This window comes from Rattus norvegicus, chromosome X (genome assembly GCF_036323735.1).
Source record: "Rattus norvegicus strain BN/NHsdMcwi chromosome X, GRCr8, whole genome shotgun sequence".
NCBI lineage: Eukaryota > Metazoa > Chordata > Mammalia > Rodentia > Muridae > Rattus > Rattus norvegicus.
The window spans coordinates 23,175,563-23,190,337 of NC_086039.1; the positions used below are offsets into that span (position 1 = coordinate 23,175,563).

A 14,775-nucleotide genomic window follows, 5' to 3' on the forward strand; every position below is an offset into this window, starting at 1 on the left:
ATACATAAATATAACCTACTTAGTCATATTTATATTTTTTAGGAATGACATTGGTATGGAATAGCAAATCATTGTGGTCTTCCTTGGACAAGACTATTTCCCCTACTCTCAACTTTCCTTAGCTGCCTATAGGTCTTTGTCTAAGTGTAAGACCTCATGACCTTTCCATCTTCTATGTTAGCATATCTATTGGGATCTTCCTTACTCAGATCATGTTTTCAGCAGCCATGTTGCTGAGAGACTTTATGGGTCTAGCTTCTCTGACATTTCTAGGAGATACAATTTCACACCTTTTCCACTGGGTCTTACACTCTGGTCCCTCTTCTGCAATGACCTTTGAGCCTTAGATGGAGGAGCTGTGTTGAAGGTGTGTCGGTTGGGATTAGGCTCCACATCTCTGCATTTTGATTGGTTGTGATTCTCTGTAATGATCTTTCCCTCTGTTGCAAGGAGAAGTTTCCTTGAGGAGGGATGAGAACTACACTTACCTGGGAGTATAAGTACCAGAAGGCACAGTGCAAGCTTCAAAAGGAGAGAAAGAGCCAATAGTACTACACAGCCATGATGTCTATGAACATAAAATGCTCAGTTAGCATGATGCACTAACCCCGAGGGTGCATGAATACTTTGACAGTAACCAACAGCTCTCTGAGGAAATCATGCCTGATACTGGAAACCTAACCAACTACCAGGGTCTAGTGGAGTCCTGGATCTTACAGGAGAACCTACAACTACCACTTTACTAAGCCAGCATTATCCCTAACTGCCTGCCTTTAAAAACAAAGCTATTAGCCACACACTACCCATCAATGCCCTACATTATCTCTTTGATCTTTCCTTTTACGTTATTCATATTATTGACATTTACATTCTGTTCTGAAGTATTTACGAGGTCTTCCTCTCTTTGTCTTTCCAGGGTAGCTCTTAAACCCAAAAACCAATAAACAGTATTTACATTGTCTTGACTATGTAAATATTTTTTTCCAAAATCCAGCTAAGTAATGAGCCAAGAATATACTTCCTTCTTTACAATGTCCAATGTCACAAACCTTGGGCCTCTTAAAGGAGTTTTTTTTCTAGAATGAAGGTTGTGCATTGTTTTATATTTAAGCTACAAATTTCTTGCAAATATAAAGACTTGGTAACACATTTTATTTTTCTACAAGTTATATAACTTTATTATAACCACCCTTTCAAAGAATATTTATCGAGAGTCTGCTAGGTACTAGATGCTGTTCTGGGAGCTGAAGACACAATAGCAGGGAAGACAGCGATCAATGCCTGTTTCTCATGGAGCTGATTCTAGTAAACAGAAGAGAGAAAACAACCAGATCACGAAATAAAATCTGTAACAACTTAAATCAAGTGCTATGGAGAAAACAAATGCCAGGTGGAATAGTGCATTCCTTAACTCCAGTATTCAGGGATCTAGGGAAGGAAGATCTGGAGTTGGAGGCCAGTCTGAGTTACACAATAAAACTGTTGCATATAAACGAGGAGCAGGGGGATGAGGAAGAACTCAAAAAAAGATTAAAAATAAAAAGGGGGGAAATAGAGAAATTAGAGAGTGCCTGTGAAAAAAAGTTAATTCCCACTTTAAATAGATTGATCAAGAAATAACTCACTGGAATTGCCAAATGTGAATGAATGCTTGCATAGGCGAGGGAGTTAGGTAGATCTCTGGGAATGATCTTTCAAACAAAAAAAAGGTCAATGCAAAAGCCTATTCATGACATCTTTTTCCATCCCTGGCACTTTAGAAGAACATGAAGTTCAGGGTTGCTAAAGTAATAGCGGGAGAAGGAGAGAGAATGAACAGGCTGTGTGGTGAGAATGGTAACAAGGGCTTACCTCACTAGCTCCTCTCATATAAGGCTCTGGAAGTGAACCATGGAGGGTTCTATTTTAGCAAGAGAGAAGGAAGAATGTGGCTTGAATTTTAAAGGGACCTGATGGAGGGCAGAAAGGAGGGTGATAACATGGAAGAGTGCTAGTGACTAAATGGAGTCAGTTCTCAGCAGTCACCATTCTGCCGCCTGCTCTAGAGATCTTTAGCGGTAGGAAATTGACTTCTGGTATATTTTTAGTTTGGTTTTGGGAGACAAGGTCTCACTATGTAACTCTGGGTGGCTTGACACACTATATAGACCAGCCTGGCTTCTGACTTGCAGCAATCCTCCTGCCCAAGCCTTGCCAGTGCTGGGATGGCCATTATGCTCAGCTCCTGTTACATTTAAAAGGTTTTTCCATACAATATATTCTGATCATACTCTTTCTCTTCCCCAAACTCCTCCCAGATCCCTATCCTGCTACCCACCCAACTTCATGCTTCTCCGTTCTCTCTCTCTCTCTCTCTCTCTCTCTCTCTCTCTCTCTCTCTCTCTCCCCTCTCTCTCCCCCCTCCTTCCCTCCTTCCCTCCCTTACAAAACCAAGAAAAACAACAAAAATTTTAAAAACAAACAAAAATCAAAGCAAATCATATCTCCTTTTTCTATGTGTTGAGTCTGCTGTGTTGGTCTGTAACTTTTACATTTTTGTTTCCTATTGCCTAGTTGTCTTGTTTCCCCCTTACATTCTGAGAGAGTCTTCTCTATGTCCTGATCTCTTTTAACATGTTTATTTCCAGCAACTTCTTTTACATTTCTGAGGTGTCTTCCTTTCTCTTGGTTGTCCCCACTGTGTAGCGTCTCCGTCTGTCTTACACATGTCTTTTTCTTGAAGCACTGACAATCGCCATTTTTCTCCTGAAGTAAAGTTATCTTTTGTTACTCAAATCCCCAACTTGCTCTGGGTTCATTTGTTTTATTTGTGTGCTTGGGATTCCATGGTACAGGCTTTCTTAATTTGCTTGAGGAGCCTTGGTTATCTGTCCTTAAGCTTCTCTGAAGATATAATTCTACCCTATGAGGAAATCTCTTCCTCTTCCTCTTCCTCTTCCTCCTCCTCCTCTTCCTCCTCCTTCTCTTCCTCCTCCTTCTTCGCATTCTCCTTATCCACCACCTCCTCCTCCTTCTATAAGTCTCACATAAACCTTAAATTCCCTATATTGCTGACAACCTTGAACTCTTGAGTGCCAAGAGTACAGACAAGCTACACCACATCCCATTTACACAATGCTTGCTGAACCCAGGGCTTTTTAGGCAGGCATTCTACCAACTGAGTTCCATCCCTAGCACCTGCACCTCCACTGTGGACGCTGCAGTGGGAAGCTTTGAGTGGACCTGGAGTAGCTGGCAACTGTTAGGATTTGGGACCCTCCCCGCAGAGGCCAGAATGAGACTTTGTTGCACAATAATGAATGTCACAGGGCAAATCCAGGTATCTTTGCTGTCTTTATGCCAATTTATAAAGTCATCAGAGGAGTTGAGATAAAGGTTCTGATGAGCACTAATGGCCTCTGTGTAGGTATACTCTTCAATCTACCCTCCACAGGACCTTCAGACATTGGGCTCAAAGCACCTCAGTTCTTCATCTTTCTGTCCCTTTCACATCTATAGTAGGACAGGAGATTCCCCATGCTCTTTTACTGTTGTTTTTGAGGCAGGATCTCACTGTATAGGTCAACTTGGCATGGAGCTCACCATGCACCATAGGCTGCCATCAGATTCCTTCTGCACCAGTCTCCCAAGTACTGGGTTTATATTATACTTCATCCTCCTCAAAGGGGGGAACAAAAATACTCATAGGAGGGGATATGGACACAAAGTGTGGAGCAGAGACTGAAGGAAAGGCCATTCAGAGCCTGCCCCACCAGGGGATCCAGCCCATGTATATACAGTGACCAAAATTAGATAAGATGGATGAAGCTAAGAAGTGCATGTTGACAGGAACCGGATATAGATCTCTACTGAGAGACACAGCCAGAGCATGTCAAATACAGAGGTCAATGCTGGCAGCAAGCCACTGAACTGAGAACGGGACCCCCGTTGGAGGAATTAGAGAAAGGATTGAAAGAGCTGAAGGAGCTTGCAATCCCATAAGAACAACAATGGCAACCAACCAGAGCTTCCAGGGACTAAACCACTACCCAAAGACTATACATGGACTGACCCATGACTTCAGCTGCATATGTAGCCTTGCTGGGCACCAATGGGAGGAGAAGCCCTTGGTCTTGCCAAGGTTGGTTCCCAGTATGGGAATGTTGGGGGGGGCGGGAAGGGGGGTTGTTGGGGGTGAACACCCTTACAGAAGAAGGGGAAGGGGATGGGGTAGGGAGCGTATGGCCGGGAAACTGGGAAAGGGGATAACATTTGAGATGTAAATAAAAATATCCAAAAATAAATAAATGTGCAGCACTATGCCTTACTGCCACACTTGGATTTTTGCGATATGTCATCCTGGCATGTAATTATTGAATATTTACCAGATGTCGTAAATTCCAAAATTACAGGTTCAGTGTTAATCTTTTTATGAAATTTTATCTTCATTTCACAGATGAGAGAACTGAGGCTGTAGAGTCATGAGTCTCCTCACTGAATATTCCACATCCAATAAGCTGCAGAACTGAAATTCAAACCCAGATGTTCTCAGTCCCATGGCTATATTTTAAATGACTGAACTGTACTCCTTTTCATCTCTGCCATAGCTCACCTTGACCTCTGATTATACTTTAGATTGGAAATCTCATGTCCGTGGGATCTCTGCATTGTTATAGGTCCCCCCTCCCCGTGTCAAGACTGAAGTCAGCAACAGAAAAGATTGACAATGGGTACTCGCCTCTCCAACCCTTTTTTAAGTCTGCTACCTTTTTAAGATGATCGGTGCTGAGTGACCTTTCTCTGGCTCCAGTTATTGAGCTTCAGTGGATGTTTATAGGAAAGAAAAACCCCACCCTGAGCCAACATAGCAAACAGACAGACCCAGCACTCTGCTATGTTTAGTTTCCATTCAGCTTACAGCTGGATGAAGGGGGGAAAGGAGGCACAGAACTGGCCCGTCTCCAGGCAAGATGCCAGCCTTAGCTCTTGGACAATCCTGGTTTGTGTAGGCCTCAATGCCACATTCAGAGACTTCCACACCCGTCAGCATGGTCCCTCCCTCTCAAGAGAAGGGATACCTGGAAGTTTAAAAGAGAGAAGCCTTGCAGATCAGGGTCAGACATTCTGCATGAGAACAGCAGGCCCAGGCCAGAAGTGGTACCATGTCTGAATGGAGGTACCTCAGCTGGGTCAGCATTTTGCTGACCATCCTCTTAGACCCAACACTCCAAGGACCCCATGGCTCTGCCTCATCAAGCAGCAAGGTCAGTTTTAGTATGAGAGGACAAAGGTCTGGAGTTTGTGAGAAAACTAGCTCCTTGGGGTGGGAGAAGTAGGAGAAGTTTCTCAGTGTGTTTCTGCAGGGCTGAGAAGCCGGAGCTAGAAAAAACAAGTGTTACTGCTTGCTGAGTGCATGTCAGATGCTGTACCAGTGGCTTCCGTTATTGTTTCAGTTGGTCCTCTCAGCATCCCTGTATGCCATGGTCTCTTATTATTCTCACTATTGAGAGAAGGAAACAAAGGCTCAGAGGTTAAGATGGAGTAAACAGCCGAGTCAGAACTTGAACCTATGCCCATCTGATTCTAGATTAGCTGTGTCCCACTTCCCTACACTAAGCAAACCAGATGTATGTGATGTGTGGGTAGATGGAAGGATCATAAATTCAGGGAAGATAGGGAAGAAAATGATTATCTTCCTGCTGGCTGACCTTAGTGTCTAAGCCTCATTTAACACATCCATAAGATATGGGAAATACCGGAATTTAATGCATTAGACACTTCTCATGACTGCATTACATCACTATATGTATGAGGCTTAATCTTTATGGCTGAAATCATAAAGAGGAAAAAACTAAATATCACAGTGCCTTGTAAGAATGTAGGGCCCAATGACTACATCCAGTCTGTTATATTCTAAAGCTTTGCTAAAATGTTACATTCATTCTAAGGTGAAATCCATGGACCACCACCAGCAGCAGCAGCAGCAGCAGCAGCAGCTTCAGGGAATTCAGGAGCAAGGAGAACATCAGCCTCTCCCTGCCCCAGGGTTGCTAAATCAGAACCCATGTTTAGCAAGATCTAAGCTCATTAAGATTGGAGAATCTCTTGTCCAGAAGTGCTTTGATTTGGGATCGTCTATGAACATTTAGTTCTGAAGCTCTGCTTGCACTTGTAGGCAGGTCTGTATATGACAGACGTCATGTTCCCTTGAGTCACCTCAGTTTCTCCTCTAGCAGCCTGAAACCAGTTCGGGAACCTTGAGATCCCAAGTACCTGCCCATCTGGGCCAAAAATGGACTTTCTCCAACTCACTCCATCTCTCTTGTATTCTTTCTCAGTTGTTGATGACAAGCTACTCCATACATTCCACTGTGGTGTCTCGTTATGCACACACTTTGGTCACCTCTGTCCTCATCAATCCACATGATGAAGCCCATGAAGCCATCTTTGACCTGAATCTACCCCGCATCGCCTTTATCTCCAATTTCACAATGTAAGTCTGCTTTCAAACTTACCGTTTCATTCATTCAATCTTGTTCTTTCACTAGTGCAAAGCAGTGAAGAGGATAAATTATAAAAGCAGGCATCTTGACTTTGAATCCTGCCTCTGCCAGCTGTGAGACTCAGAATAAACTACCTAACTTCTGAGTCTCATTTTACACATCTGTAAAATGCAGATAAAATTAGAAACCACTTGCATGGATTAAATGAATCAAAATGTGTGGAAATTTATTCAAACACTAGTGCGTGGCATATGATAAATACTTGATAAAAATTGGGTTTTTTGCAAAGAAAAGAAACACCACCAAACCTTTTCCTGATACTAAAGTCACGACTCACACAGTGCTGGCTAGATATGGTGGAAAGATGAACTGCACAGTTCCTGCTCCCAGTGTACTGTCTAATGGGGAATGGGGAACACACACACACACACACACACACACACACACACACACACACACACAAAGGCACACACGCATGCACCCATTCCCCACACTACTATGCTATAGAATGTATATGTACTATGAGAAATATACATGTAAATCATCAAAGAATAATGGAAAACTATAAATAGTACACTAATATTCTTCCATCCTCCTTTGACTTGTCCCCAGCATCCCCAGGGACACATACACCCCACCTTAAAGATAGCTGGGCCCCTTAGTAGGGAGGCATGGCAATGTGGTAAGCAAGGAGTAACAATCAGACATCAAGGGTAGAAGAGCCAGCCAAGAAGCTCGGAAGCAACTACCTAAAGACTATACATGGACTGACCCTGGACTCTGACCCCATAGGTAGCAATGAATATCCTAGTAAGAGCACCAGTGGAAGGGGAAGCCCTGGGTCCTGCTAAGATTGAACCCCCAGTGAACTAGACTGTGGGGGGAGGGCGGCAATGGGGGGAGGGTTGGGAGGGGAACACCCATAAGGAAGGGGAGGGGGGAGGGGGATGTTTGCCCGGAAACCGGGAAAGGGAATAACACTCGAAATGTATATAAGAAATACTCAAGTTAATAAAAAAAAAAAAAAAAAAGAAGCTCGGAAGCAGAGAAGGGTCCTGTACTAGAACAAGGAGCGTGCACATGATGGTGGAATTTGAGAGACCATTAGCAAGAGAAATAACCTGTTTATGGCGAAAGTATGAATGGGCATCATATTTTTTTTCAGTTTTGTTTGGTTAGATGACGGCAATTGATGGGATGATGAATGAGGGAAGACACACAGATGAAAGAACTCTTAGTCTGAGTTATGAAAAGGCTTCTGGGGTTGGGGGTGTAGCTCAGTCAAATATTTTCCTAGTATACCAAAAAAATCTTGGGTCCGGTTCCCAGCACCACATAAAATGGCCACTGTGGCACACACCTGTCATACCAGCACTTGGGAGATGGAAGCGAGAAGATCAGAAATTCAGGGCCATCATCCATATGTGTGTTCAAGTTCAGTGCCAGCCTCAGCTATATGAAATCCTGCATCAAGGGGACAAAAGGAGAGGGGACTTCTGTCTTGGAGTAGAGACACTCTCAGAATTAGATTAGGGAGTCCAACCCAAACAGAATTTCTGCCCTTGCTCAGTCATTGTCGCTCCTGTGATGGAGAAGGCTATAAACAATCTTTACAGTCCTAAGCCCATGTCATCAAGACCCTCCTGGCCTTGCCTTGAGAGTAGGGAGGTTGTGAAGACTTGATTGAGGTGAAGTCAGGATAGGGGAGAAGAACTGACCATAATGGAGGGGCACTTCCCTGCAACAGGATTTCCAAGTTGGTAAGACTTGAGGGAACCAAGACCCTTGCAAGTAGAAGACCAAATGAGCCAAATACAAGAATAAAAGTAGTCCCCAAACAAACACGTCCCAGGTATGATATGAAGTGTAGGGATGACCTGAGAGGTTGGCAGTCAGGTGATGTAAAGACAAAGCAATAGGCAGAATGTGGGTTCATTTCAATAGAAAAAAAACACCAGAAGGATTTATTAAAAAAATTAAGCAAAGGAGGCTGGAGAAATGTCCCTGGGCAGACTCTGTGGAAAGTATGCTGGCTGGAGGCAGCACACACAGAGGCCCCAGTGTGCTACTGCCAGAGTTGCTCCACCCTACCACCCCAGCCCCCAAGAGACCTTGAGGCCCAGCCAGCACTGTCCACCCCCACACTAGCCAAGCCTCAGCAATACTGTTTCAGCTGCCTTGAAACACTGCTGCCAGCTGTATATCTTCCCCTAGTGTTCCTGGAAGTTGCTACTATCTGCATCCTAGCTGCTCCATTTCTGAAATGGAGACAGCTGTTCCTGCCTCCCGCAAAGGTTTATTAATGTTCTCTAGGACACACATTCTCACAGCTCAAAGGTAGCTCTGACCTATCTGTTCCTTCTAGTGTGAGTTTTATCCAACACTTTACATTCCTTGCTGCCATGCGAGCTCATTGGGTCTTGAGTTCAAAGGCCTGGATTCTCTTGCCATCTTTCTCTATCCCCCTTCTCTTTGATTCACTATTCCATGAAATGAGCTCTGGCTTTTCTTACTGTCCTTTTTGGATGCCTATTATGAAATGATTGAGAGAGTGCTACATTCCAGGCATGAGCAGCAGACCAGGAAGACATTTCTTTGTCTTCAAGGAGCTCACAGTCTCGTAGAGAAGACAAGACATGGGAAACATAAACGCACATGTTTCAGTTTGTCTATGAGGAGTGTTAGCAAAGAAAAAAAGCAAGGAGAGCAAAGGAGACAGATTGAATAGAGGTACTAGTTTAGAGCTATCAAAGATCAAGTGACATTAAACAGAGACCCAAAGAGAGTGCTGTGAAGACTTACAAAGTTCTGAAAGAGGAACATTCTAGGCAAAAGGATGCATAATTACCAAGGCTCTGGGGCAAGATTATGCTGAACAAGTTAAAAAAGAAAACAGTAAGGAACACTATACGAAGCAGCTAAAACTACAGACAACCTAAGGATCTAATTGCTGAATGGATACCTAAATGAACCATAAAAAGAAAGGAAGTTCTGTTACTTGTGACAGCATAAATGGGCCAGGTCTATGCCTCAAATCCCAAGATAGAAAGGGCTGTGACTAGAATATTAGGCGCTCAAACCAGCTTGGATCACACACCAAAACCATATCACAATAAATAAATAAATACATAAATACATAAATACATAAATAAATACATAAATAAATACATAAATACATAAATACATAAATACATAAATAATACATAAACAGTTTTGTTTTAATTATGGTTTTAAGCTAGGTGCAGTTCCGCATGTCTCTAATACCAGTTTTGGAGAGCGGAGGCATACAGATGGTGAGTTCAAGGCCAGCCTGAAGTAGAACAAAACTTGGTCTCCAAAACAAACAAAATCTTCTCAAATTGTCATTAGAGAGCTGACTTGCAGCTAAGAGTACTGTCTGCTCTTCCAGAGGACCTGAGTTCAATTCCCAGCATCCATATGACAGCTCACGGCTTTCTATAACAATAGTTCCAGGGGATCAGACACCCTCCCTGGCCTCTGCAGGTACCAAACATGTATATAGCACACAGTCAAAGCAAAGCATCCATACACATAAAATAAAATAATAACTTAAAAAAGTTTCAAAGTCTCAAACACTGCCAAGTGGATGGATGGAGAGGCCACTATACTGTGTGAAGTATTCCAGACACAAAAAGGCACATGATATCACTCACATGATACATTCATGTATATTTTACACAATGTATACATGTGTCACATGGATATCATTAGTATCTACAACTTTTCTGTGTTTTTTGTATGTATGTGTACATGTGTGTATTTTCATGTGCTGTGGAATCTAGATTGTTAGTTTTGTGAATTTGGGGTGGAATGATGATTCTCAAAGACTGATAGGAGTAAGGGGTAGGGAAGTTGTGGGGAAGTCTGATCACGATTAGCTAGGAACGACAAGATCTAGGGTACTGTCGTTAGTGACAGTGACAATTGTGCACTGTATACTTCTAAGGCTAAACGAAAGGATTTTAAAAGTTTCATCACAAATGATAAGTGTTTGAGAATATACAATTCTATATGGATTTCGACATTACACAAGGTATACGTGTATTACATGGATATCATTAGGACGTACTCTAATCCCACTCATCTCCACATCCCTGCTGACCTGCCCTCTGCACCCAAAAGAAAAAAGTCAGCATCGTGGAAGCTGTAGTGTGTGACAGTGTGTCCCATACTATAACCTTTGGTCCACACTTCTTTGCTTGAAAATGTTCATTGCAATGAGTCGTTGGTCTGTTTCGAGGTCTCTGGCTTCTGCTACACTATCAATACTGGATCCTCACTGGGACTCCTCTCGGATATCCTGTTGTTGCCCTGTGTCATGGAGATCCTGCAGTGTTGGATCTGTGGGACCAGCCCCTTCACATGCTCCAACAGTTCATAGATGGGGTAGATGTTGGGATGATAACAACTCAATCCCATGGATCTGGGCCTGGGCGGTAGCTGAGTTGGTCAGCCGGCCAGCTCTCCCGCACACACACCACCTGACAAACTCTCCAGAACTGCCCTGGGCTAGCTCATCCAATGCCTGCAGGAGCCAGCAAGGGGCAGAGCCAGCTCTCCCACTCTCATGACTTCGGCACTAGCTCACATCAGGGACAGCTCTAATGTGCTACCTAGGCAAAGTACAGGACCCAGTCTCCTGAATGTTGCAGCCAGTAAAGGGCAGTGCCATGACTATTTAAACATGAGTATGGGGGATTAAACTTAGGTCTTTTTACTTGCAAGGTAAGCATTTTACCTTATATGCTTTCATGTATAACTTAAAAATATTTTTAATTTTTAAAATTATAGAGAGATAGAGGCAAGAATATTAAGTTCACTTTTGAGCTTCAGAGTAAGCCCTGCTCAAACAAAAACAAAAAAGTGAAGCATTTTTTTAAAAAGGCAGGGAAAACATGCTACATAGTGTGTTCAAGGCCAGCCTAAGCTTTATAGTGAAACCCTGTCTCAAAAAGCTATTGCTTTTGAGTCTATATAGTAAGTTCAGGCCAGCCAATGGTACGTCGTAAGACCCTGTGTCAAATAAACAAAGATTAATAGATATTTCTATTGCTATTAGATCAATCTATAAAGAGCAAGAGCTTTAAAATGGAGCCCAGTTAGTAGGTGTGATAGTTTTTTTTGTTAACTTGACATGAACTAGACACATCTGGGAACATGGAACCTCAACTGAGAACATGCCTCCACCACATTGGCCTATTAGCACGGATGTGGGTCATTTTCTTGATTCATGATTGATATGAAAGGGCCCAGGCCTTTGTGGTTGGTGCCATCCCTAAGATGGTGGTCCTGGGTTCTATAAGAAAAGCAGACTGAGCAAGCCGTGGGGAGCAAACCAATAAGCAGCACCCCTCCATGGCTCTGCATTAGCCCTGCCTCCAGGTTCCAGCCCTGTTTGAATTCTTGTCCTGACCTCCCTTCATGATTGCAATCTTTAAACTAAAATAAACTCTGACCCTTCCCAAGTCGCATTTGGTCGTGGTGTTTATCACAAAACAGAAGGCAAACTGGAACAGAAATTGGTGCCAGGTTCATGGGGTATTTCTGTGACAGAGCTGGCCATGTTGTTTGGGGGAGGAGATTGTCAAAGAGTCTGGAATTTTGAACTGGAAAAGGTATTGAGCGCTGAAAGCTTAATGGGCTATGGAAAATAAGAGTCTTGAGAGCAGTGTGGATGATAGAGACCTGGATTGCCTCCTAGGGAATAAAGGTTTTATCGGGCTATTCTTACATTTTGAATTTTGAAGCTTTGGTTTCTAGTCACTGAAACTGAGCCTGAAAATCAACTACGATTAACAAGAAACCAGTATCACTAAAGTGAAAACATTGCTTTCCTGGGACAGTGAATGCTAGCTAGCTGGGGCTAAAGAATCAATGGTGCTTAATAAGAGACCAGCATCACTGAGGTGAAATCGTGTGGGAAGTATTTCCTTGGAGCCAGCACACAGAAGCTGTGGTCCAGGAACTCCAAGGCTGCATGTCAAGCTGATAGCCAGTCTTGGTAATGTGCAAGAGTCCCCTGTGAAGTGCTGTTTTTGACATTGTGATGGGGTCATGGACAGCAGCCTAGGCTTGGCACTGTGAGAAGCCAGGAGAGGCCGTTGACAAAGATGAAACTGTTATGGTGCAGACCCAGTATATTGGAGGTGCCAGAAATATAGGAAGACAAAGACAGTGGCAAGTGTGGTGTGGAACTGGCCTGAGCCTAAGAGACCAGTTTTGTGTACTGCAGATGGCAGAGTTGCAGAAGTGGAGCTGCCCATTCCTGGGCACCTTGGTGCCCAGGAGTTTGTGAGTGAATCCCAGATGTTGGACTTTTTACACTGTTGGAGTTTGACTTTGCTTCAATTGTAATTGTGTGCTACCTAGTTCTTCCCTCTTGGGACAATAAGTAGGCAATTTTTTTTTATGAGAGCTCATACTTAGGGACTTAGGGTTTTAAGAAAGACTTTGGATGTCTTAAAGAAGCTGAACAGTTTTTAAGTCTGAATTTTTTAGACTGTGACACTTTTAAAGTTGGTCTGTTTTATATTGTTATATTAGCACGAGATCTTGGGGATAAACAAGAAAGGTAAGATTATGGTTTAATAATGATGTGTTTGTGTGCCATATTGCATAGGGGTCACTTGCGGTAGTTTTGTGGTTTTTTTGGTTTTTTTTGTTTGTTTGTTTGTTGGGTTTTTTTTGTCAACTTGACGCAAGCTACAGTCATCTTGGAAGAGGGAACCTCATTTAAGAAAATGCCCCCAACAAGTTAGCCTGTAGGCAAGTGGCAAGCACGTAAGAGTATGTTCTTAATTAGTGATTGATGGGGGGGTCACTCATCCCATTGTGGGTGGTGTCATCTCTAATCTGGTAGCGATGCGTTCATTAAGAAAGCAGGCTGAACAAGCCATAAGGAGCAAGCCAGTCAGCAGCACCCCTCCATGTCTCTGCATCAGTTCCTGCCTCCAGGTTCCTGCCCTTCTTGAATTCCTGCTCTCACTGCATTTATTGATGGAGCATGACCTGAGATTTGTAAGCTGAAATTAGACCATGTAATTTCACTTTTATCATTTCTTCATTGTCTGTAGTTCTTTGTATAAGGCCTTTCCTCCTTCCATGTTAAAATATCTGCTGGTTTCTTCCTTGCTCAGGTCATGTTTAGCCATATTGTTGAGACTTCATGGGTATAGCATCTCTGACACCCTAGGGGACACAATCTTACAACAAACTTCATGTTCCTCTAGCTCTTACAATCTTTCCATCTCCTCTTCTGCAATGATCCCTGAGCCTTAGGTGTAGGAGTTGTGTTGTAGACATACCAGCTGGAAACTGGCTGCACAACTCTGCATTTTGATTGGTTGTGGTTTTCTGTAATGGTTATTTCTTGCCAAGAGAAGTTTCCTGGATGAGGGGACAGAACTACACTTCTATGTTGGTATAAGGATAAATGTTTAGATTGTGTTTAGAGTTATGCTGGCTTAGTAAAATGGCAATTATATGTTCTCCTCCAAGATCCATGATTTCATTAGCCTTGGTGGTTTTCTAGTGGTCATTGTTGTGGGTCATAGAAATCCTAGCGGGGTAGGACTACTGGTCGCTTCCCTCCTTGAGAAACTTGTAGAGTACAATCTATTACATTCAGGGAAGGGTCATTCAGGTCAGGGATCCAGTTCATGTTCTTTGAGCCCTGTGTCACCAACAATTACTTTTATTAATTGGATATTTTATTTATTTACATTTCAAATGTCCCACTTCCCCGTCTCCCCTCCACAAAACCCCCATCCCATCCCTTTGCCTCTAAAGTGCTCACAGACAGGAGCCTAGTATGGCTGTCTTCTGAAAGGCTCTGCCAGCATCTGACTATACAGATGCAGATACTCACAGACAACCATCAGACTGAGCCTGGGAACCCCAATGAAAGAGTTACTGACAATTTTTAACCATTTATACCATTCACAATATTATTTACTTAATGTGTTTTCTTTAAAAAGACACACTTTTCAGATTGTTATTCATATCCCAAGCAGCAGTACCTATGAGTTAATTAAAGTGTGTGTGTGTGTGTGTGTGTGTGTGTGTGTGTGTGTATGTGTGTGTGTATCTCATTAAATTGCCTATCTTGGCCTGGAACTCACTATATAGCCCAGAGGAACCTTGAATTTGTCATCTAAGTGCTGTGATTCTATGTCTGCACCACCATGCTTAGTTTGATGTGTTTTATTTAAAAATAAACGTTATAGCAAATATCCAGCAATTACAATAAAAACGTTCAACTGTGTTACATCTA

At 42.8% G+C, this 14,775-nt stretch overlaps 2 protein-coding genes across 3 annotated transcripts in view; one reads left to right on the forward strand and one right to left on the reverse strand.

The window, feature by feature from the left end:
• Positions 1-14,775, reverse strand: part of Maged2 (MAGE family member D2) — a 204,067-nt gene that overhangs the window by 14,635 nt on the left and 174,657 nt on the right. The gene's annotated exons all lie outside the window — the stretch shown is intronic.
• Positions 5,097-14,775, forward strand: part of Itih6 (inter-alpha-trypsin inhibitor heavy chain family member 6) — a 37,058-nt gene continuing 27,379 nt past the window's right edge. Inside the window, exons 1-2 of the mRNA NM_001402475.1 lie at positions 5,097-5,243; positions 6,318-6,472. Coding sequence (NP_001389404.1) covers positions 5,142-5,243; positions 6,318-6,472 — 257 coding nt within the window. The 5' untranslated portion in view covers positions 5,097-5,141. The remainder of the gene's footprint in view (positions 5,244-6,317; positions 6,473-14,775) is intronic.